The sequence below is a fragment of the Coregonus lavaretus genome (assembly GCF_964263955.1).
Source record: "Coregonus lavaretus genome assembly, chromosome: 20".
Taxonomy (NCBI): Eukaryota; Metazoa; Chordata; class Actinopteri; order Salmoniformes; family Salmonidae; genus Coregonus; species Coregonus lavaretus.
Genome location: NC_140007.1, coordinates 18,578,344 through 18,600,337, shown reverse-complemented (window position 1 = coordinate 18,600,337; position 21,994 = coordinate 18,578,344). Strand labels below are relative to the sequence as shown.

At 41.3% G+C, this 21,994-nt stretch overlaps 1 protein-coding gene across 1 annotated transcript in view; it reads right to left on the bottom strand.

Annotated features, from left to right (window-relative positions):
* Nucleotides 1–6,721, bottom strand: part of LOC311147633 (sterile alpha motif domain-containing protein 11-like) — a gene marked incomplete at its 5' end in the record, with an annotated part of 20,709 nt that extends 13,988 nt beyond the window's left edge. Inside the window, 3 exons of the mRNA XM_084184364.1 lie at nt 869–908; nt 6,013–6,174; nt 6,715–6,721. Of these exons, the coding sequence (XP_084040490.1) occupies nt 869–908; nt 6,013–6,174; nt 6,715–6,721 (209 nt within the window). The remainder of the gene's footprint in view (nt 1–868; nt 909–6,012; nt 6,175–6,714) is intronic.
* Between the last annotated feature and the right edge of the window lie 15,273 nt (nt 6,722–21,994).

Here is a 21,994-nt window from a genome sequence, read left to right as displayed (position 1 = left end):
TCTATATATAGGTCCCTCAGGTTGACAATGGTCACCCAGTCCCTATCGACACCGCCTGGACTCTACCAGTCCCTATATACACTGCCTGGACTCTACCAGTCCCTATCGACACCGCCTGGACTCTACCAGTCCCTATCTACACTGCCTGGAGTCTACCAGTCCCTATCGACACCGCCTGGAGTCTACCAGTCCCTATCTACACTGCCTGGACTCTACCAGTCCCTATCGACACCGCCTGGAGTCTACCAGTCCCTATCTACACTGCCTGGACTATACCAGTCCCTATCGACACCGCCTGGAGTCTACCAGTCCCTATCTACACTGCCTGGACTCTACCAGTCCCTATCATTTACATTTACATTTTAGTCATTTAGCAGACGCTCTTATCCAGAGCGACTTACAGTTTGTGAGTTTTTTTATTTTTATATACTGTGGGAATCAAACCCACAACCCTGGCGTTGCAAACGCCATGCTCTACCAACTGAGCTACATCCCTGCCGGCCATTCCCTCCCCTACCCTGCGCCAATTGTGCGCCGCCCCATGGGTCTCCCGGTCACGGCCGGCTACGACAGAGCCTGGATTTGAACCAGGATCTCTAGTGGCACAGCTAGCACTGCGATAGAGTGCCTTAGACCACTGCGCCACTCGGGAGACAAGGCCTGGACTCTACCAGTCCCTATCTACATTGCCTGGAATCTACCAGTCCCTATCTTCACTGCCTGGACTCTACCAGTCTCTCTCTCTCTCTCTCTCTCTCTCTCTCTCTCTCTCTCTCTCTCTCTCTCTCTCTCTCTCTCTCTCTCTCTCTCTCTCTCTCTCTCTCTCTCTCTCTCTCTCTCTCTTTAATGTAGGGTAGAGTAGGGTCACCTGGGGCTATGCCCTCCAAGGGGGAACCAGCAAACCAAAACTATACAATGGAGAGGGGAGAAGGGGTAGGATGGGGTACAGAAACTGAACAGAAATGGAGAGAGAGAGACAGAGAGGGAGAGAGATGGGAAAACAGACGGACAGACAGACATATAGACAGACAGAAAGAGAGACACACACACACTCACTCACTGACAAACACATACAGACACAGCCATGCACTGACACACACACACACACACACACACACACACACACACACACACACACACACACACACACACACACACACACACACACACACACAGTTATTTTGGAAGGTCCCACTCTGGACCCATCCCACTTATCCCTCTTTTGTCCCATCCCAGTTTCCCTGCATCTTCTCACGAATAGGCAGAAATCCCATCCGTTAAGCTAGGCTTTCCTCCATGGGAGACTGCAGAGTTATTCCCGTTATTCCTGTGATACAGCCCAGCCAGGCTCATTATGGATTTGGGACTGCCAGGTATACCGAATCATATGCGTCCCAAATGGCACCCTATTCCCTACATTGGGGTCCTGAGTGGCGCAGCGGTCTAAGGCACTGCATCTCAGTGCTTGAGGCGTCACTACAGACCCCCTGATTGGATTCCAGGCTGTGTCACAACCGGCCGTGATTGGGAGTCCCATAGGGCGGCGCACAATTGGCCCAGCGTCGTCCGGGTTTGGCCGGTGTAGGCCGTCATTGTAAATAAGAATTTGTTCTTAACTGACTTGCCTAGTTAAATAAAGGTAAAATAAAAAAATATATATAAATATGGGCCCTGGTCAAAAGAAGAGCACTATATAGGTAATAGGGTGCTATTTGGAATGCAAATCAGGGTCTTCCTGCTTCCAAAGCCAATGGTATAAACAAGTAGATGAAGTGATGGAAAAACAAGAGCCCAGAGGAAGTGAGGTCCCCAAGGCTGTTGACTATGGTCATTTGGAGATGTGTTCCAACCATGTGATCGTAATGACTAGATGGTAGACAGTGCAGCCCCGCTTGGAGAGAAACAGAAAAAAGTACAGGAGAAACCAAACATGAGGCCCTCTTTCATCTTCCATGTCTACCTCCTCCTACTTTCTCTCCTCCAAATCCTCCTTCCTTTATTTTCTCTCCTTTCATCATAACACAGAGAGAGAGAGAGAGAGAGAGATAGAGAGAGAAAGGGGGAGGCGGAGCCCCCCTGGCCACTTCCACTGCCCCCCTCCCCCCTCCCCCTCCCCCTCCCCCCTCCCCCCTCCCCCCTCCCCCCTGTCAGGTCCAAGGAGAGCCCCCCGAATCAACACCTTATGCACGCACACACACACACGCACACACCCATTCGGCTCCATCTGGCCCCCTTCACACACACACTTTCATTTTCAGTGCCCTCCACTTCAAACACATGAAAGGATGCTCTGCGGGGACCAAGGCAAAAGAGAAAGTCATAGAGAGAAAAAAAAGAAAAGGAGGAGAGGGGGGAAAAGGGAGAATATAAAAGCCCCTGTGCTTGGAGAGGGAGGGGGGTGAGAGAGGGGGTGGGGGGCAGGAGGGGGAGGGAGGCAGGGAGGAGGTTCGCAGGGGCCTACCGGAGCTCAGGTCAATGTCAAGGGGGCTCTCACTGGAGCGATTCAGATCAACCTCTCCAGGAACAAACAGGGCCATCCCTCCATCACACCTCCACAACATCCCCTCAGAGGAGAGGAGAGAGACAGAAAGAGGAAAGGAAGGGGGAGGGGGGAGTGGCTGTACAGTGTTGGGATGTGCGCTCCCCTGTGCGACGAAGTGAGAGTTATTTTTTTATTAAACAAAAAAAGTAAGACTCAGGGAAAACCAATTAGCTGCTTAATTAAAAGAGCTTGGAGGAGGGGAGAGAGGTGGAATAGAAACAGAGCGAAAGAGAAGAGGAGGGATGGACTGATATAGATGCTGTAGGGTCAGAAACTTGGCATCAGAGGCCTACTCAGAAAACCTGTTTTCACTGCCTAACTTAGGGGGAAAGAAGGCTTGTGTGTGTGTGCATGTGTGTGTGTGTGTGTGTGTGTGTGTGTGTGTGTGTGTGTGTGTGTGTGTGTGTGCGCGCATCTGTGCGTGCGTAGTGTGTGTGTGTTTTAAATGACACACATATATGTATATAATTTCCTGGATATTACTGCCAAAAGGCAAACACGTCATTAACTAATCATCAACATTCATCCTGTGTTTTTTACTTAAGGAAAGGCAAGTCTCCCTCTTTCACTCATCTATCCCCATTGTCTCCCTCCTTAAAATCTTGTTTTTTCTCTCTCTCTCTCTACCTCTCTCTATTTCTTTATTTTACACCTGGAAGGACTGCAGTAAGTCTGACTGTAGACAAAAGTGAATGTGAGCAGAGAAGAGAGTAAAGGATTTTATTGAAACTCTGAGGAGTGAGAGAAACCAGAGGGAGGAGGAGGAGGAGAGAGAGAGAGAGAGAGAGAGAGAGAGAGAGAGAGAGAGAGAGAGCGCGAGCGCGCGCGAGCATCCCTACGAGACGTCTGCATTGCGCCACAGTGTCCGCCTTAAAAACAGGGAAAGAAAAACGAAGAATACTGCACATTGGGCCATTAAACCCCCAGAATGCACTGCACATCAGCCCTAATTCTTCTCAGATGAAGGGGAAGGCAATTAAAGCCTTTATAGGCTTGGCCCCTTAGATTTGAAACCTGCAATTAAATATAATTACTAATCAAATTAAAATAAAAGTAGCTCAAATTATGATTGGGGTTGGGATGTGAAATTGGTTAGATTTATGCTACTGCGAAGGAGGTCGTAAAACCTGGCGGCAATTAACCTTTTCACGTGTGAGTTCCAAATATCTCTAACGGTCGCTCCAGCGTGAGTTGTTTTTTGCGCGTGATGTCAGAATGCACTCACTGTTCCAAAATGTGATTGTTATGCAACAGGACAGTTAACCCACGCTGCCATCAAACAAAGGCACATTGCCTGCTAATTATCTATAGGCTATGCTTCAACTTGTCAATTTCAAATTATTTTCTAACAAGTTTTATTTTCTAACAATAATTTGAATTGAGGTGTGTTCCGCCTCCTCATTAATTCACATAGAAGTAGCCCATTTCACTGTTGCAGACAATTTATGTTTGAGGCTTTACTGAGTGGGACAAACTTCCCAAGCACTTCCCCAAACTTTTTCCCCCTTGCACATTTTCTGGCTGGCACTCGCATTGCCTTCATTGTTGTTTTCCTTACAAATAATAACTTTGGACATGTATGCGTTCCTATCAAAGTAAGTGCCTTATTTTCTGTATATCGTGTTGTTGTTTCTACTGTAGCATACCGTATGTATGTGTGGAGCATAATGTATTTACAGTTTTATTCACATGTTTTCAAGTACTGGTGACAAATCATGCATTTTGATTCTTGCGTATAGTTTTTTTAATGACGGTTGTACTGATTATGATGAGCTAATGCTAAACTATTTGCCAGCTATGTGTGGCACCATGTTTGTTGACATTATAAAATGCATTCTGGGTGTCACGTAAACGTCTGTCAGACCAAAGATGTTATAACAAAACGAGGTGAAGGGATGGTTCACGCATCTTTCGAGTAAACTTCCAGAAATGAGTGAAGGGAAGTGAATGATGGTAGACGACACACCCCCTTCAACATGTATACTGCAAACAGACCAAACTCATCTTGTCTCCTCTTCTTATCTTTAGTTAACACTAATAAACAAACATGGCAGCGTGCACAAACTACCCATCGTCAGATTACTTTAGATTTTTAGTAAGTATTTTACTCAATTATATTGATCAATGGTAATTGCTATTAGCTAATTCATATTATGGCAGACAATTACATTGATGGAAGTTACAATCTATCTGCAATATTAAAGATGATCTACCCCCCCCAAAAAACAAAAAAACAACAACAAATTAACTAACTAAAATTCCTATTATGGTTTCTGTCAGCCAAGAGTTAGCTAAATATTACCACTTGTGTTACGTCAATGCGCTCAGTTAGCGCTAGGACTAATGTAGCCTACATTTTCCAGTGTGGATGATTATGTTATGCTGTCACTACTTCTGTGAATGTCTGAACATTGCATCTATAAATAAACTGGTCACATTCAGGACATAACTTTGTAAGGACTGTGTTTGTGCAAAAAAATTATGTGAAAAAACAGTGTGGCCAGTTCAAACACTGACTGTTGCGTCAATCGAAACTGGACGTTCTAAATAAGCGTTCTAATCACACCGGTTTGAGCGTATGCACCCGTGTGTTGGTACATGTCAAAGGGTTAATGATACATTGTTTTAAAAATGGAGGAAAGGTTAACAATTGATGCCCCACAAGTTTAAAGCGGTGAAATGAAAATACACCCTGTCACATAAAAAAATACAATTAGGTCACTTTTTTTCTTTTTTGAGGTGATTTGTCATAATTTTTTCTGTCTACCCAATTTTGAAATTCAATCCTCATCTTTCCAGTTCCAACCCAGTATATTAGTTGTACCATAAGTTACTGCCTATAAATTTCAACTCCAGAACAAAAAGAAAGAAAAAAAGAAAGAAAAGAGATGCATGGTTTCTATGGTATTTGGAGATTTACAGGGTTGGCTGGCAGCCAATGAGAGAGCGGCAGATCGATAGCGGCGTCCGTGCATGCTGGCTGGGAGCATTGTTTACAACGGAACGCAGCATCGGTCACAAATCACCCAGAGTGACATTTTGACATTGGGTGGGCTGGCACCCCAAATAGAAATGTCAGCAGTGTCCATGCTGGATATTTACACTGGGAGGGGGGCACACACAAAGACAGACGCCACACGGGAGAGGCCACAACCCCGGGGTTACTAGTGGTAGTGGTCGAGTAAGGTTAGTTGTGTGTCAGGCCAAGATAAGGTGTGTGTGGTGTGCAGTTTAGTACACTGACTGAATCCTGAAGTGCTGATATAACAAACCTTGTTTTAGAGGATGGTAGCCTTCACGACCAGACCTGAGTCGGACAGCATGTCCCCCCCCCCCACCCCAAGACACACACACACACACAGTTATTTTGGGAGGTCCCACTCTGGAGCCATCTCCATCCCACTTATCCCATAGCTATGGGTACTGGTCAAAAGAAGTGCACTACTGTATATAACACACACTAGTCTCACCATGGCTGGGCAGGCCCATGTTGTTGGCCAGCTGGTAGAGGCGCTGCTGCTGCTCCTCGTAGGAGCCTTGCTCGTTCAGCGCTGACATCATCCGCCTGTATTGCTCCTCCGGGGTCATGTGACTGTGGCCGCCCCCCTCCAGCACAGGGGTGTGGGATTTTTCTGTAGGGGGGGTAGGAAGAGAGTTAGTTTACCATCTACATTTTAGTCATTTAGCAGACATTATTATCCAGAGCAACTAGGGTTAAATGCCTAGCTCAAGGGCACATCAACAGATTTTTTACCTAGTCGGCTCAGGGATTCGAACCAGTCACTCAACACAATTTCATTACCTTGCCACTAACTCGCCACTATCTCACCACTAATTCGCCACTATCACACTACTAAGTCATCACTATCTCATTAACTCATCATTATCTCACCATTACCTCACCACTAACTCACCACTGACTTACAACTATCTTCCGATTAACCCTTTACACTCGTGGAAATTGGCCTATATGGATAGGGCCAAATTGAAATGTTTCTAACAAAATAAATATTAAAAGTATATGCAAAACCATGGTAGCAATTGAAAGGGAACAGTTTGGAGATTATGGGGAAATTATCAGACCAAGGGTGAGGACACAACAGTTCACCTGACATGAGACTGAATCCAAACATTGAACTGTTGATTTTATGTGCATTTTACATTTACTGTACGCCGCATTTGTTTATAATAAAATGTGAAAATACTCGGGATACATTCAGTAACATAGTACGAATATTCATGGAAATGTTGGGGTAGGTGCAACATAAGAAAAAATAATTACAAGGGTTTGAGTGAGAGGTCTAACTGGTGTTTCCAAGTGGAAACACCTCTCCAAACTATGCACAGTTCCTAAGTAATTTCAATACACTTTTATGACAAGGAAAGAGCCTTCAACTATAAGGTGCTTTTTTGAGCTCTCCTAGCTGTGCCGTTGAGGAACTGAAACAAGCACACTTGTAGTTTTTTGTTTGGAACACAGCTCTGCGTCCTCACATCACACAATTACTGTTGTTGTTTACACAATCCAAAAACGTTCCATTATAAATCACAATCTGGGTCAGGTGGGCATCATTTGAAAGCGTATTCTATTGCCAACATGACAAGTTAAGTTATAAAATACAATCTTACAGTGTTAAGCTTTCACAAGGCACTTCAGACAAACAGATTGTAATATTGGTGCACATAGAATTAAGTCATGCAGTGTGTAAAGTACTTAAGTAAAAATACTTTAAAGTACTACTTAAGTAGTTTTTTGGGGTATCTGTACTTTACTATTTATATTTTTGACAACATTTACTTTTACTTCACTACATTCCTAAAGACAATAATGTACTTTTTACTCCATACATTTACCCTGACACCCAAAAGTACTCGTTACATTTTGAGTGCTTAGCAGGACAGGAAAATGGTCGTCCAAGAGAACATCCATGGTCATCCCTACTGCCTCTGATCTGGCAGACTCACTAAACACACATACTTCATTTGTAAGTGATGCCTGAGTGTTGGAGTGTGTCCCTGGCTATCCGTAAATGAATACAAAAATAAGAAAATGGTGCAGTCTGGTTTGCTTAATATAAGGAATTTGAAATGATTTATACTTTTACTTTCATATTTAAAACCAAATACTTTTACTCAATTACTATTTTACTGGGTGACTTTCACTTTTACTTGAGTCATTTTCTATTAAGGTATCTTTACTTTTACTCAAGTATGACAATTGGGTACTTTTTCCACCACTGGAATCATGAGTGCATCAAGTGTCTTTTCCGCAGGTAATTTTCTTCACAATGCGACAAACATCGGCTCATTCTGTTCAGGGCAACCCAGGGTATGACACATGTCAATCCTTGTAACTGTACATCAAACATTGCGATCATAAGTGTTGATACAGTAAATTAAATGAGTTTTCAAATATGGAAATGTGAAGAGTACATTTGAACTCACGGGTGTGTGGTTTGCTTGTATGACATCAAAGTGGTATTTATTATAGACTCATCTCGATTAACAGCATTAAAGTAGCCCAATTAGCGGAAGGGATGGGGGCATCTTTTTGTTGCGCGTGGTACATGCTTTTAAAACGGATGTCAGTTGAATCCCATACAGCGCTGTAAAGTGAAGAGCCATAGCTCTAACTTCATATATAGTATGTTACTGTATGTCACTGTACAGCCACTGAGTTACAATTTAGGTGCTTATCAGTGACCAAATCTGCCATTTTCAAACTGTATACAGGATGACAGGGTCTGTGAGTGTAAAGGGCTACCTCACCACTATCTCATCACTATCTCACCATGAACTAAAAACTCACCACTATCTCACCATGAACTAAAAACTCACCACTATCTCACCATGAACTAAAAACTCACCACTATCTCACCATGAACTAAAAAAAGTTCATCCAAAGTTATCTTTCTTCAAAACAAAGACTCTTCATAAATAATTATAGTCCATCCACAAACAATGGGTCAGACATTCACCAAATATATATCAAAAAGGTTTATTATGTACTCAATAGTATAATGCAACCCACTATCACAAATGATTGTGAAATAGACACAAATAACTTATGCGAAAATTTGTGACAGACACACAAAAAATATAAAAAATGGTGTCCACCACACGATTTTGTATTCAGTGCATTTAAATCACAGATGAAGGCAGTAGGTTACTTAAGACAGAAATGATAGGAGGGAGGTTGGTCGGGGAAGAAGGGTGGGCATATAATGTAAACATCTAGCAACCCAAACATTGCGTGTTCGAATCACATGATGGACAACTTTAGCATTTTAGCAACTTTGCAACTACTTACTACTTTTTAACTACTTACTGTAGCTAGCATTTTAGCTAATCCTAACCTTAACCCTTTAACTACTTAGCTAGCATGTTACCTAAAACTAACCCCTACCCCTAACCCTATCCTTAACCCATAGCCTAACCACCTAACTAAACTAAATAAATAAAAAATGTGTGTGCCTGTTTGAATTTCGACTAGACTATTTCACGATAATCTGTGCTAGTGTGCTGTATAATGAGCTTGGTGAGGGGTAATGTAGAAGTCACTCTGATCTTATATAATATAAATACTTAGTTGTTTCTTGAGTATAAATGTATGTATGTGCGTGTGTGTGTGCTTGTGTGTGTGTGGTGTAATATCGCTGGTGGTGTGATGTGCGCTATCCTCTCTCTGTGTCGCTTCTTTTTTCTCCTCTCTTTCCTCTCCCCCCCACCTCTCTCTCTCTATGATACTGGGAGTAGAGGAAGAGAGAAGGAGGTAAAGGAAGGAGGAGGAGGTTTGGGAGAGAGAGAGGAGGGACGGTGGAGGTGGTTGGTGGTTGAGGGGGAGGTTGAGGAGGAGGAAGGGAATATTTTGACCATCTTCTCATTGAAACCTGAGCCTGATCCCGGGCAGGCGAGAAGGAGTGGTGTTTGGGGGAGAAGGGGAGGGAAGGGAGGAGAGGATGGGAGGAAGGGAGGAAGAGAAGAAGGAAGGGGAGGGGGAAGGGGGAAGGGGGAGGATAAACACTCTGTCTCTGTCTCCTCCGCCAAGTTCCAATTAATCCAACCACCCAGGGACCCTCAGGTGTGCGTGCGTGCATGCGGGCGTGCAAGCACATTTGTTTATACCTATGCACAATGTGGTGTTTGAATGATTCTCTTAGTTTACGTTTATTAGTGTCTGTATGATTGTGTCTTATGACGCAAGTATGTGTGTGTGTATGCGTGTGTGTATGTGTGTAAACTACTTGTCTCTGCCCGTCTGCATTTCTTTCTCTATAAGCTCTGCGCAGGTGCCAACTCCACCAAAGACAGAAAAACAGTCAGTGTGCCAAACCAAAACTCTCTCTCTCTCTCTCTCTCTCTCTCTCTCTCTCTCTCTCTCTCTCTCTCTCCTCTCTCTCTCTCGCTCTCATTCTCTCTCTCTTTCTCAGCCCCCCTATCTCTTTATCTCTCTGTCTCACACCATCACACACACTCCCTCCCACACATGCCCCTGTGCGGCGTCGGTGTTTGGGTGTGGATGTGGCTCAGAGGGCTGAGACATTAGCTCAGCAGTGGTCTAAATCTTAGTTAATCCACCTCTCCTGCTGCAGAGTCAAACACACACACACACACCAGTGGAGGATCCTCAGAGGAGGAAGGGGAGGACCATCCTCCTCAGTGAATGTCATAAAAATGTAAATGTTAAAACATTAAAAAGTTTTCATTTTTAGATAAAACTATACTAAATATTATCACGTCACCAATAATTGATTAAAACACACTATTTTGCAAAGAAGGTCTACAGTAGGCTCAACAGCACTCTGTAGGGTAGCACCATGGTGTAGCCGGAGGACAGCTAGCTGCAGTCTTCCTCTGGGTACATAGACTTCAATACAAAATCTAGGAGGCTCATGGTTCTCACCCCCTTCCATAGACTTACACAGTAATTATGACAACTGTGGCAGCATGAACTGACATGTTGTCCACCCAATCAAAGGATCAGATAATTAATCTCGTACTGAAAGCATAAGATACAGCTAGCTAGCACTGCAGTGCATAAAATCTGGTGAGTAGTTGACTCAGAGAGAGAAAGAAAATAGTTGAACAGTTTTGAACACATTAATTTCTTCCTAAATGAAGGAGAAGCAAGAGAGAAATAGAGAGAGATTTTGTCATTTTTTCCGACTTTCAGTATCACTTACTTAGCTAGCAAATGCAGCTAGCTAGTTTAGCCTACTGAAACACCCTGCTCAAACAGAGGGATGTTATGTTAGCTAGCTGGCTATGACTATCCAACACAACACTGGAACTCTTCCAAGTCAAGGTAAGCTTTTGCTTTTACTAATTTACAGCAAATCCCCTTATTGTATGGGACACCTTTAAATGTGCCTTTAGAGGCCATGCAATTCAGTACTCATCTCGAAAACAAAAGCAATTTAGGTCAAAAGAGTCCCTACTAACAAAGGAAATAGAAGGTCTAATAGAACAGATAGATAGCAATAAAAACTGTAACATAGAGGCTCAGAATAAATTAGAGGAAAAACAAAAAGAAATGGAGAAACTTTTTCAAGAAAGATCAAGTGTAATATATTATAAAAATAAAGCAAACTGGATGGAATATGTGGAAAAATGCACCAAATTATTTTTTAATCTTCAGCATAGGAATGCTACCAAAAATAATTTACTGAAACTGGTTACAAATGACGGAGTCACCCATGTGATATTTTGAAGGAAGAAACAAAGTACTTTAAGCATATGTTTTCATTTCAGTCGCCTCCATCTCCTCTAACTGAAGCTAATTGTAGAGATTTTTTTTCTATTGATAATGTAAAATTAACAGCCATACAGAAAGACTCATGTGAAGCTGAAATTACAGAGGAGGAACCTCTGGATGCAATTAAAGACTTTAAGTCCGGGAAAACTCCAGGGTTGGATGGCATACCAGTCGAGGTATACCAAACCTTTTTTGATATACTCAGGGGACCGTTATTAGCATGTTTTAACCATATCAAGCCCTGACTCAGGGGACTCTTATATGTTGAGTCAGGGTGGGAATATTCTATGTTGTGTTTTCTATGTTGATGTCTAGGTGTTGTATATCTATGTTTGGCCGGGTGTGATTCCCAATCAGAGACAGGTGTCGCTCATTGTCTCTGATTGGGGATCATACTTAGGCAGCCTATTGGCACTAGTTAGTTGTGGGATCTTGTTCCGTGAGTAGGCTTGTTTTGTGTGTAGCCTTAGGACTTCACGTTTTGTTGGTTTGTTGTTTTGTTGTGTGTTTATCATTTAATAAACATGTACGCATTTCACGCAGCGCCTTGGTCTGACCCGTCCTTAAACGAACGTGACAGAAGATCCCACCAAACACGGACCAAGCAGCGTGCCTAGGAGGACCGAACACCCTGGACACAGGTGGGGAAGATGTGGTCGTGGGAGGAGATATTTGCGGGGAAAGGACCATGGGCGAAGGTAGATGCCCAGGCAGGAGAGGAGCAACGGCAACACGGAGGGCGCCGGTCGAGGAGGAAGCCCGAGAAGCAGCCCCAATAAAACATTTTGGGGGGGCACATGGGTGGTTGGCGGAGCCTAGTTTCAGAGCAGAGCCAACTCCCCGAACTCACGCCAGGAAGCGTGTGACTGGGCAGGCTCTGTGTTATGCAGAGCTACGTACTGTGTCGCCAGTGTGCCGGCACAGTCCTTTACGTCTTGTGCTAGCACCACGCACGTGCCGTGCGAAAATGGGCATCCAGCCAGGATGGGATGTGCCGGCTCAACGCTCCTGGTCTCCAGTACGCCTCCTCGGTCCCGCATATCCTGCGCCGGCTCTACGTACTGTTTCGCCAGTGCGCGTGCACAGCCCAGTGCGTCCTGTGCTAATGCCTCACACTTACTGTGCGGAAGTAGGCATTCAGCCAGGACGGGTTGTGCCAGCTCTCCGTTCCAGACCTCCAGTCCGCCTCCACAGTCCGGTACGGCCTGTTCCTGCTCCTCGCACCAAGCCAGTGGTGCGTGTCGCCAGTTCGGCCCGGCCCATTCCTGCTCCTCGCACCAAGCCAGTGGTGCGTGTTCCCAGTCCGGCCCGGCCTGTTCCTGCTCCTCGCACCAAGCCAGTGGTGCGTGTAGCCAGTCCGGCCCGGCCCGTTCCTGCTCCTCGCACCAAGCCAGTGGTGCGTGTTCCCAGTCCGACCCGGCCCGTTCCTGCTCCTCGCACCAGGCCTGTGGTGCGTGTTCCCAGTCCGGCCTGGCCCGTTCCTGCTCCTCGCACCAGGCCAGTGGTGCGTGTTCCCAGTCCGGCCCGGCCTGTTCCTGCTCCTCGCACCAAGCCAGTGGTGCGTGTCGCCAGTCCGGCCCGGCCCGTTCCTGCTCCTCGCACCAGACCAGTGGTGCGTGTTCTCAGTCCGGCCCGACTGTCACGCCCTGACTCAGGGGACTCTTATATGTTGAGTCAGGGTGGGAATATTCTATGTTGTGTTTTCTATGTTGATGTCTAGGTGTTGTATATCTATGTTTGGCCGGATTTGATTCCCAATCAGAGACAGGTGTCGCTCGTTGTCTCTGATTGGGGATCACACTTAGGCAGCCTATTGGCACTAGTTAGTTGTGGGATCTTGTTCCGTGAGTAGGCTTGTTTTGTGTGTAGCCTTAGGACTTCACATTTCGTTGGTTTGTTGTTTTGTTGTGTGTTTATCATTTAATAAACATGTACGCATTTCACGCTGCGCCTTGGTCTGACCCGTCCTTAAACGAACGTGACAAACCACTCCTATGTAAATGGTAGATTATCAGACACTCAAGAAGAAGGTCTGATTTAATTATTACTGAAACAGGATCCAAGTGGAAAATACAAAGATCCAGTCCATTAAAAAAATTGGAGGCCCCTTATACTTCAGTGTTGTGATGCAAAAATTCTCGCAAAATGTATAGCTCATAGAATTAAAAAGGTATTGTAGGACATTATTCATTCTAATCAGACAGGTTTTTTACATAGAAGATACATTGGAGATAATATAAGGCAAGTACTGGAAACAATAGAACACTATGAAAAATATGGGAAACCAGGCCTGCTATTCATAGCAGACTTCGAAAAGGCATTTGATAAAGTACGACGGGTTTATATATAAATGCCTGGAGCATTTCAATTTTGGATAATCTCTTATAAAATGGGTTAAAATCATGTATAGTAACACTAGGTGTAAAATAGTAAATAATGGCTATTTCTCAGAAAGTTTTAAACTGTCAAGAGGAGTGAAACAAGGTTGTCCACTATCGGTATATCTATTTATTATGGCCATCGAGATGTTAGCTATTAAAATCAGAGCCAACAATAATATCAAAGGATTAGAAATCCAGGGCTTAAAAACAAAAGTGTCATTGTACGCTGATGATTCATGTTTTCTTTTAAATCCACAACTTGAATCCCTCCACAGCCTCATAGAGGATCTAGATACATTTTCTAGCCTATCTGGATTACAACCAAATTATGATAAATGCACTATATTACGTATTGGATCACAAAAAAATTCAAATGTTACATTACCATGTAGTTTACCAATAAAATGGTCTGATGGTGATGTGGATATACTCGGAATACATATCCCAAATGAAATAAATGATCTCACTCCAATACATTTTAATAGAAAGTTAGCAAAAAAAGCTAATATCTTGCTACCATGGAAAGGTAAATACTTGTTAATTTGTGGAGAAATCACCTTGATTAACTCTTTAGTATTATCCCAGTTTACCTATTTGCTTATGGTCTTGCCTACACCTAGCAAACAGTTTTTTAAATTATATGAGAAAAAAATATTCCATTTGATTTAGAACGGCAAGCCAGACAAAATTAAACGGGCCTATTTATATAATAGATATGAATTCGGAGGACAGAAATGATTACATATTAAAGCATTAGACCTATCACTAAAAGCTTCAGTCATACAAAAGTTATACTTATATCCAAACTGGTTCTCTAGCAAATTAGTAAGATTGTCTCACCCAATGTTCAAGAATGGCCTTTTTCCCTTTATTCAGATTACAACCTCACACTTTCAGTTATTTGAAAAGGAAATAATCTCCCAAATATCACTATTTCTAAAACAAGCCATAGAAAGTTGGTTGCAATTTCAATTTAATCCTCCAGAAACGACAGAACAAATTATGCAACAAATAATGTGGTTAAACTCAAATATACTAATTGATAAAAAAACATTATTTTTTTACAAAATGTTTAAAAAAGGTATAATCTTTGTAAATGATACAGTGGGGAAAAAAGTATTTAGTCAGCCACCAATTGTGCAAGTTCTCCCACTTAAAAAGATGAGAGAGGCCTGTAATTTTCATCATAGGTACACGTCAACTATGACAGACAAAATGAGATTTTTTTTCTCCAGAAAATCACATTGTAGGATTTTTTATGAATTTATTTGCAAATTATGGTGGAAAATAAGTATTTGGTCACCTACAAATATGGATGATTTTCAAGTACATATGTTGTAGAATTAAACACCTATATGCCTTTAAAATGTTTATGGATTGAGAACCAGTTGAAGGGTTAATACAGAGCAGAGACATTTATGTGTTTTTCATAAACTCCCTGCAGCTGGTCTGGGTATGTCTATGACATGTGATGAAGATACAACTCCTCGTGGTGGCTGTGTGGAGATTGGAGTAACAATGGAACTAGTGTTATCATTTCTTTGTGCTTATGACCTTATGACCTGACACATGGCCACATGCACATAATCTCAAGGGCCAGGGAGGATGATAAATGATAAATGTTTAAATGTATGTGGTTGAGAATGGGTTATGGATGACATGTTTAAATCATGTTTAAGTATTAATGGATATGTTTTATAATGTGTTATGAAATGATAATGGTGAAACAGAATGAACATGATTGATACTTTGTACTCCAGATGCATGCCTAGATAGTGAATATAGTCAATACAGAGTGTGATTGTTCTTTAACGTACGTATGTACATAATTTTTTGAGTCATGCCACTAATAAGACACAGTGGCCCCACTTAGAGAAGCGCAAGTAGCCCTCGTGAGCAGCCAACATGTGATACTGAAAGATGCTATTGATTCACATAGGGAGGAGTAACCATCAGTTGTATCAATGTGTCTGTATAAAAAGGAGCACTCCGGTTCAGGACAAGCAGTTGTTGCTCCATGGAGCAAGCTCGGCTTTGTTATGCAAATAATAAAAGTCTAAATTCACAAGTTCCAGTCTCTTGAGAAATATTTTTAAGTTGACTACTCTTTGAGTCAAATATTTCTACGACATATTTGGTGAGCTAGCCAGGAGTTGACAATAGGGGCCAGAGACGGTGTACATCTGCAGTTATGAAACGGCTTGGACGGACCATACAAACAAAAGCGGCCGCTTTTAACAGGTAAGCCAAGTTCTTACTTATATAGTATAAACGTTTGTGTGGTCCGATCCGGGGCACGGTATCAGCAGCAGAAATACCAAAGTAGGTCTCTCCAAATTTAAGAACCAGAAAATTAGAGACTAGGGGCTTTTGAATTTAAGAATACATGTCGCTGTTGTTTGTCTGAACCGTCTGTTCAATTGATTTGATTCATTTGATTCATTTGATTCATTAGATTCATCCTGCTGATCGCTTTGTCTGAATCATTTCGGCACGGGTGGTTGTCCATCTGGTTGAGCGATCAGACAATAACATGTTAAGTCCTGCGAATATCGCTATAAACGTGTAGCGAAAGTGTATCGTTTATAGGCTGCTTAGGTAGGCAGAAATCCTGTGTAATACCGCTCCTTTTTCTGTGTTGAGGAAGTGTAACAGAAAAAATAGGGCAGAATTTACAGGTCGCTTAGGAAAGCGTAGTAAAAGTCCAGGTGTGTTGAGGAAGTGTAACACCTAGGGGGCTAAATAAATAGAAATCCTGTGGATACCGCTTTGGAGAGCTAAAATTAGCACTCCAGAGGTCTGAACGGGCAGGTGGCTACCTACGGTTACCGCTCTAATGAGGAATTCATTGTTAAGAGGTCTGCTCGGGTAGGTAGGGCATCATCCTGTGTTGTGGTGATGCCAAAATTAGGTAGGGTCGATCAGGTAAAAAAGTTAGGTCATCCGACGTAGTTGACACCATAAATTGGAGTAACACCGGTCATCCTGAGTAGGTGAATGGGTTAAATAGCTACAAGGGCTTCAAAATTTTGATAAAGTGTTAAAATAGAGTAGGTCTGCTCATCTCGTATGAGTGAATGGGTTGCTTGGGCGGCTGTGAGTCATTCAACTGTCTGATTCATTTGGGCACAAGTGGCTGCTCATCTGTATGAATGAGAATAATAAGAAATCCTGCAGATAACAGCTTATTTTCTGTGTTGGGGAGAGAAGCTGTGTTTGAGGTCGTTTGAAGTGTCGGTGTTTGGGGGAGAAAGGTTGGTGCACCTTTCCTGGACCGTTGTTTGAGTATAACCTGGTAGGAAGGACGCACCCGGTCTCACACCAAGAGAGGAAGAGTGAATGGTGTGTGGATATTCATTGACCAACTGAGTGTAGAAAAATTCACGTTACCAGGAGGGGTAGAATAAATCCTGTTGGAGGAACAGGTCACGTGTACCGGTGTGGTCATATGACGTCTATGCATTGTATTTTGATAAATCTTTTAGGGTATGTTTCTGACATTATATTTAGAAACTTTAGAGGTGATGTAGTATTATGATAAATTGACTACAGTAAAATAATAACTAGGATAGGGTTAACATTCCAAATTTGGGCCCTTTGATAGAATAAAATATTCCTGTAGGTTATACAAATAGTAATTAAGGGAGTTTGAGAACAACATTGTATAACTATGGAATAAGAGTGGTATAATGATGTAAATTAGTCGCACTCTGAAGTTTGAATGATGAGATATAGAGGTGTGTTTGATAATTATATATACGCTGGAATAATAAGCTTTTCTTGTAAATTATATCTTGGAGTTTCGTACAACAATGCCTGTCATATAATTTTGTAAGATCAGGGAATAGTGACCAGCATATATGATTCTAGGAAGATTCTATGACTGAGGGAAAGGATTTGGGTAATTTGTTGTTTGTTCCGCTGAGACTAGATGGTGATTAACTGATTTGTGGCAATAAAGAATAATTAGAAACATTAATGGTTTGGTAGATATGAATATATTGGAATATAATGAATTTTATGTGAGTGTGATTTAATACGAGGGATTGGATAAAATTATAGGTGTTGACTTGCCCAAACACGTAGACGTACGTGGAAATGGGAGAGTACATAGGACATGTGGTAGAATTAAGCATTATAATAAACTATCTATTATTTCAGAAGCAGATATATAATTCATTTGGTTAGGTCGTTAGATCTGGTGCCAAATCAATTAATGTGGGGTTTGACTTGTTGACTGCTAAGTTGATTACGTTGAGCGTGTGAGATCTGTGTCCTTCAAAGCTATTTTCTGATAAAGTGTGGTATGTGCCAGATACTAAAACTACTGACCATTATCATTGGAATAAAGGAGGATTAACTTGTCATTTCAATAAAGCATAGATTCTGCATCGCTGAACAGAGTCTAGGTTTTCTAAGTATAGTTTAGCTATAGTTGTGGGTTGTTTAGATTGAAGGAACAGTCAGGATAAGACTGGACGATTTAGCAGCCTGCGTCTTTTCAGACTGAAGGACTCACTTATTCAACGGGAAAGAAGGAGGAGTGTCTATAGTCTAAATCAGAAAGGACAGTTACATTTGAATAGCGGACTGGCAATTTGGATAAGAGATTTGGCCATAATTTGAATTGTTTAGGTAGACTGGAATGAAAGTAAGGTATTATAATAGTATGTATATAAATATATTATTAGTTATTGTTGGGATGTGAATAGACTTTACTAATGCCATGAATTAGTTTCCGGTTAAAAGAGAGTCATACTTGCTTGACTGTATCAAGCTGAAAGAGTTATTTAAAGCAAGTTTGAATAGTTGGATGGAAAACATTTATTTGACAAAATTCTAATTGTTATTACTTTATTCTATGGTTTGCGTCACCAGTGGTGTATGCGAGTAGTTGGTGAATTGTAGAATGATAATGTATTTTCGTTGCGTAAACCAGGGGATGCAAGGAGCTTTGGCTATTATGCTGAGTGAATAGCACCAATTTATAGTGGGTTCTAGATTTGTTGAATAAACAAACTTATATTTTAAACTAAAGTAATGCAATAGGCTACAATTATAACATTATCAGAAAAAGGCACTATACGCTCATCTGTGGTCCTCTGTAGCTCAGTTGGTAGAGCACGGTGCTTGCAACGCCAGGGTTGGGTGTTCGATTCCCAAGGGGGGCTAGTATAAGTATAATAATGTCGTTTGGAATAAGAGCATCTGCTAAAATGTTAACGGGTATGGAGAGGAGAGTACGTGGTAGTCATTGAATAAGGTTTTGCTAGATTAAACGAGTGACAATGGTGGAATATGTCTATAAATAATTTGGATTGTAACAAATGGATGATTTCAATATATGATGGTAAACTACAGCAAGTGTTTGGTGTTACTTGTAGCTTACTTAGAAAGGATAGTTAATTAATTCTGATAATGGCGGAGTGATGCTTTAATTGTGTGGCATGATTTTAGTTGATTACAAGAGAAATAGGATATAGTTTACGACGCATGGAGAAGTGAATGTCTTATATGGTAATAGATCAACTGAACCAAACATGACGTTACTACGGCAATTTAGGATGGTTAATGTTGTTAAGTTCGTTTTTAAACCCTATGATAGAGGTAAATGCAGAACGCTGTTTGAAAGTGTTTTATTAGGTCTGCTAGTAAAAATGGAAGAATTTCCATTTTTGTCTGTGGGTGTTAAACATTGGGGCTTGCTGAAACGTGAGAACGCTATAAGGGACATTATAGGTTAAGTTAGGTGTACAAGGATCGCGAATTTTGTATGACTGTAAGTCGCTTTGGATAAAAGCGTCTGCTAAATGGCATATTATTATTATTATTATTATTATCGGCAGGAAATTGCTAGCTAGTTAGCGGTGAGAGCTAGTGCGGTTTTCGTTGGGTGACGTCACTTGCTCTATGAACTGGAAGTAGATGCTCTGTGTGGCATTGGTGGAACGACGGGTAACGGTGCTTCGATGGTGAATCCTGTCGATGTGTGCAGAGGGTCCCTGGTTCGAATGCAGTAAGGGACAGAAAGCAAATATTTTACATTGATGCTATTGATGTGTATTACTGGTTTCATTGATGACATTATAGGAAAGATGTTGTCCTACCAATCCATGTCGGATAGGATAACATAGTAATTAAAGTTGCATATTGGTGAATTTGATGTTTTATTGGTTTTTACTATAAATATAAAATAATTTGTCATCTGTTGAGGTACCGTTATGAGGGAAATTAGCGGTAGAGTATGATAGATATTGTAGAGGGTTTAAAAAATAAGTGAATTGGGTGATGAGACAGGTTGACTTGATGTTGAATGGGATTGTTTAATAGAAGTAATTATTTATATTTAGGAGAATGAGAATATGTTGTTAGGTAGTATTGCTTTGTGGAGACGATTTACTAATGAAGAACATGTCTCGATAGTTGAATAAGGAACGATATTTGATAATTGATCATTTTATTATGACATTATATAGTTTGTTTAAACAGCAGTGAGTTATGATGATGTTTTATTACTTCAGATAACGATAATTTGTTTATAGTACGTTGAACCTTGGGAGGTAGTTGTTGCTGTTGGCTTGATGGATTAAGTAGACATCTTTTTATGGGTTTTGGATTATGAAACAATAAGTTTATATAAAAAAAAAAACATAAATGAAACAGTTTGCGACGTTTAAATTACTAAAAAGGGGTTATAGGTTTATAGTGGAAGGTGTAGTTAACTTAATAAAATGTGTTATTATCTAGTGTCTTCTAAGTGGGAGTTTTCTTTTAAGGATTGATGGGAGTCTCCTATAATATTATGTTAGGGGTAAAGTAGGACACGACGTATCAAACAATTTTAAATCGATGCTGGGGTTAATGATTGTTGATGAGATAGGACTGGGGATATATGTATGATGTTTTGTGTGTAATTACTATCTTTGGATTGTTGATTATATGTTAACGACATGTATACTTTCTCTTCCAGGAACATGGGGATTTCTTTATTGGGAGGTTAAAAAAGTCTGTAGTCTAGGGTGGAACTAGTTAGTAAAATTAAGTAGTTTTATTTTTAGGTTGTCATAGGGAGCTACCAAAATAAATAAGGCCTGGCCATTTTTGTTTGTTTATTGTTTTACTATATGGTGTTCGAATAACCACAAACAAACTACTTAGTATGAAATGTTAGCTGTATAGGATTTGTATTTCTATTTTGGGTTTTTTGACAGGATGGAAGTGAAATATCTTAAAGGGGCATACGCATGTAATTTGGGTTTTATTTACTGAGTGATAAGTAAATATGTGTGATTTATTTTGAAAAGAGCTGTACTAAGGACTTACTCGGGATACAACATTTATGAAATGTTTTGATGGTTATTAATGAGTAGTATACTATTGGATGAAACAATTAATTGAATGATTTCAATGACCTCTGAAATCTGTCCTGGCTTTATAGTGTGACCTGATCACCCGCACTATAAATTCTAGAGGCATGCTGTATTAGGGGGTTAGATATAATAAGGATAATTGTGAAGAAGTTTATAATTTGGACAAAATCCTATATATTTATATATATTAGTCCAAACAGGACAAGGAAGAAGTGAGAGAGTTAGTCCTGAAGGAGAGGTATTCCTTGAATAGTGTTATGGGATACAGTTAAGTAAAGATATGCTCAAGGGTTGTCATTTTCAGTTTAGTTATTATTTTTGGTTTAATAGGCAATATTGTTGTTGTTTTGTTTTTTGAACACATGAATCACGATGTGATGCATGTGTCCAAGGGGGGAAGTTGGGCTTACAGAGGTTTTAATGTTTTATAATGGTTTTGTGGGGAAATATGCAAGGTGTATTAAGGATATGAGCAGTAGTAATAATGTGTTATGGGTTAGGTTAAATCATTTTTGTTTTTGTGATAGGAGGCATGGTGTAGAGGTGGTCTGTCTATGAGATAAGTGGACTACAACAAGCTGGAAGCAGGTGTGCTTCATAATTTCAAGGCTTCTCTTGACGGATGAGAGGACATAAGTAGCATACTGTGTCTCACCTAACCTAACAATGTTCTTAAGATTTTATTTTCATGGGTGAAGATAACTCTGCCCAACTGAGTAGGATAATCTGAGTATTTTCTGTGCCCTGGAGACTATGTGATGGCAAAAGACTACAGAAGAAAGAGCTGGAAAGACCCTAGGTGGAGGGGCCTGTACCAGGTGTTGTTGGCTACCTTAATGATGGTAAAAGTGGTGGAGACAGATGCTTAGATCCATGTTTCCCACTATAGGAGTGTTCCAACCTCAGCCATTGGGTAGCATTGTTGTCTTTTGTGTGTGTCTGTGCT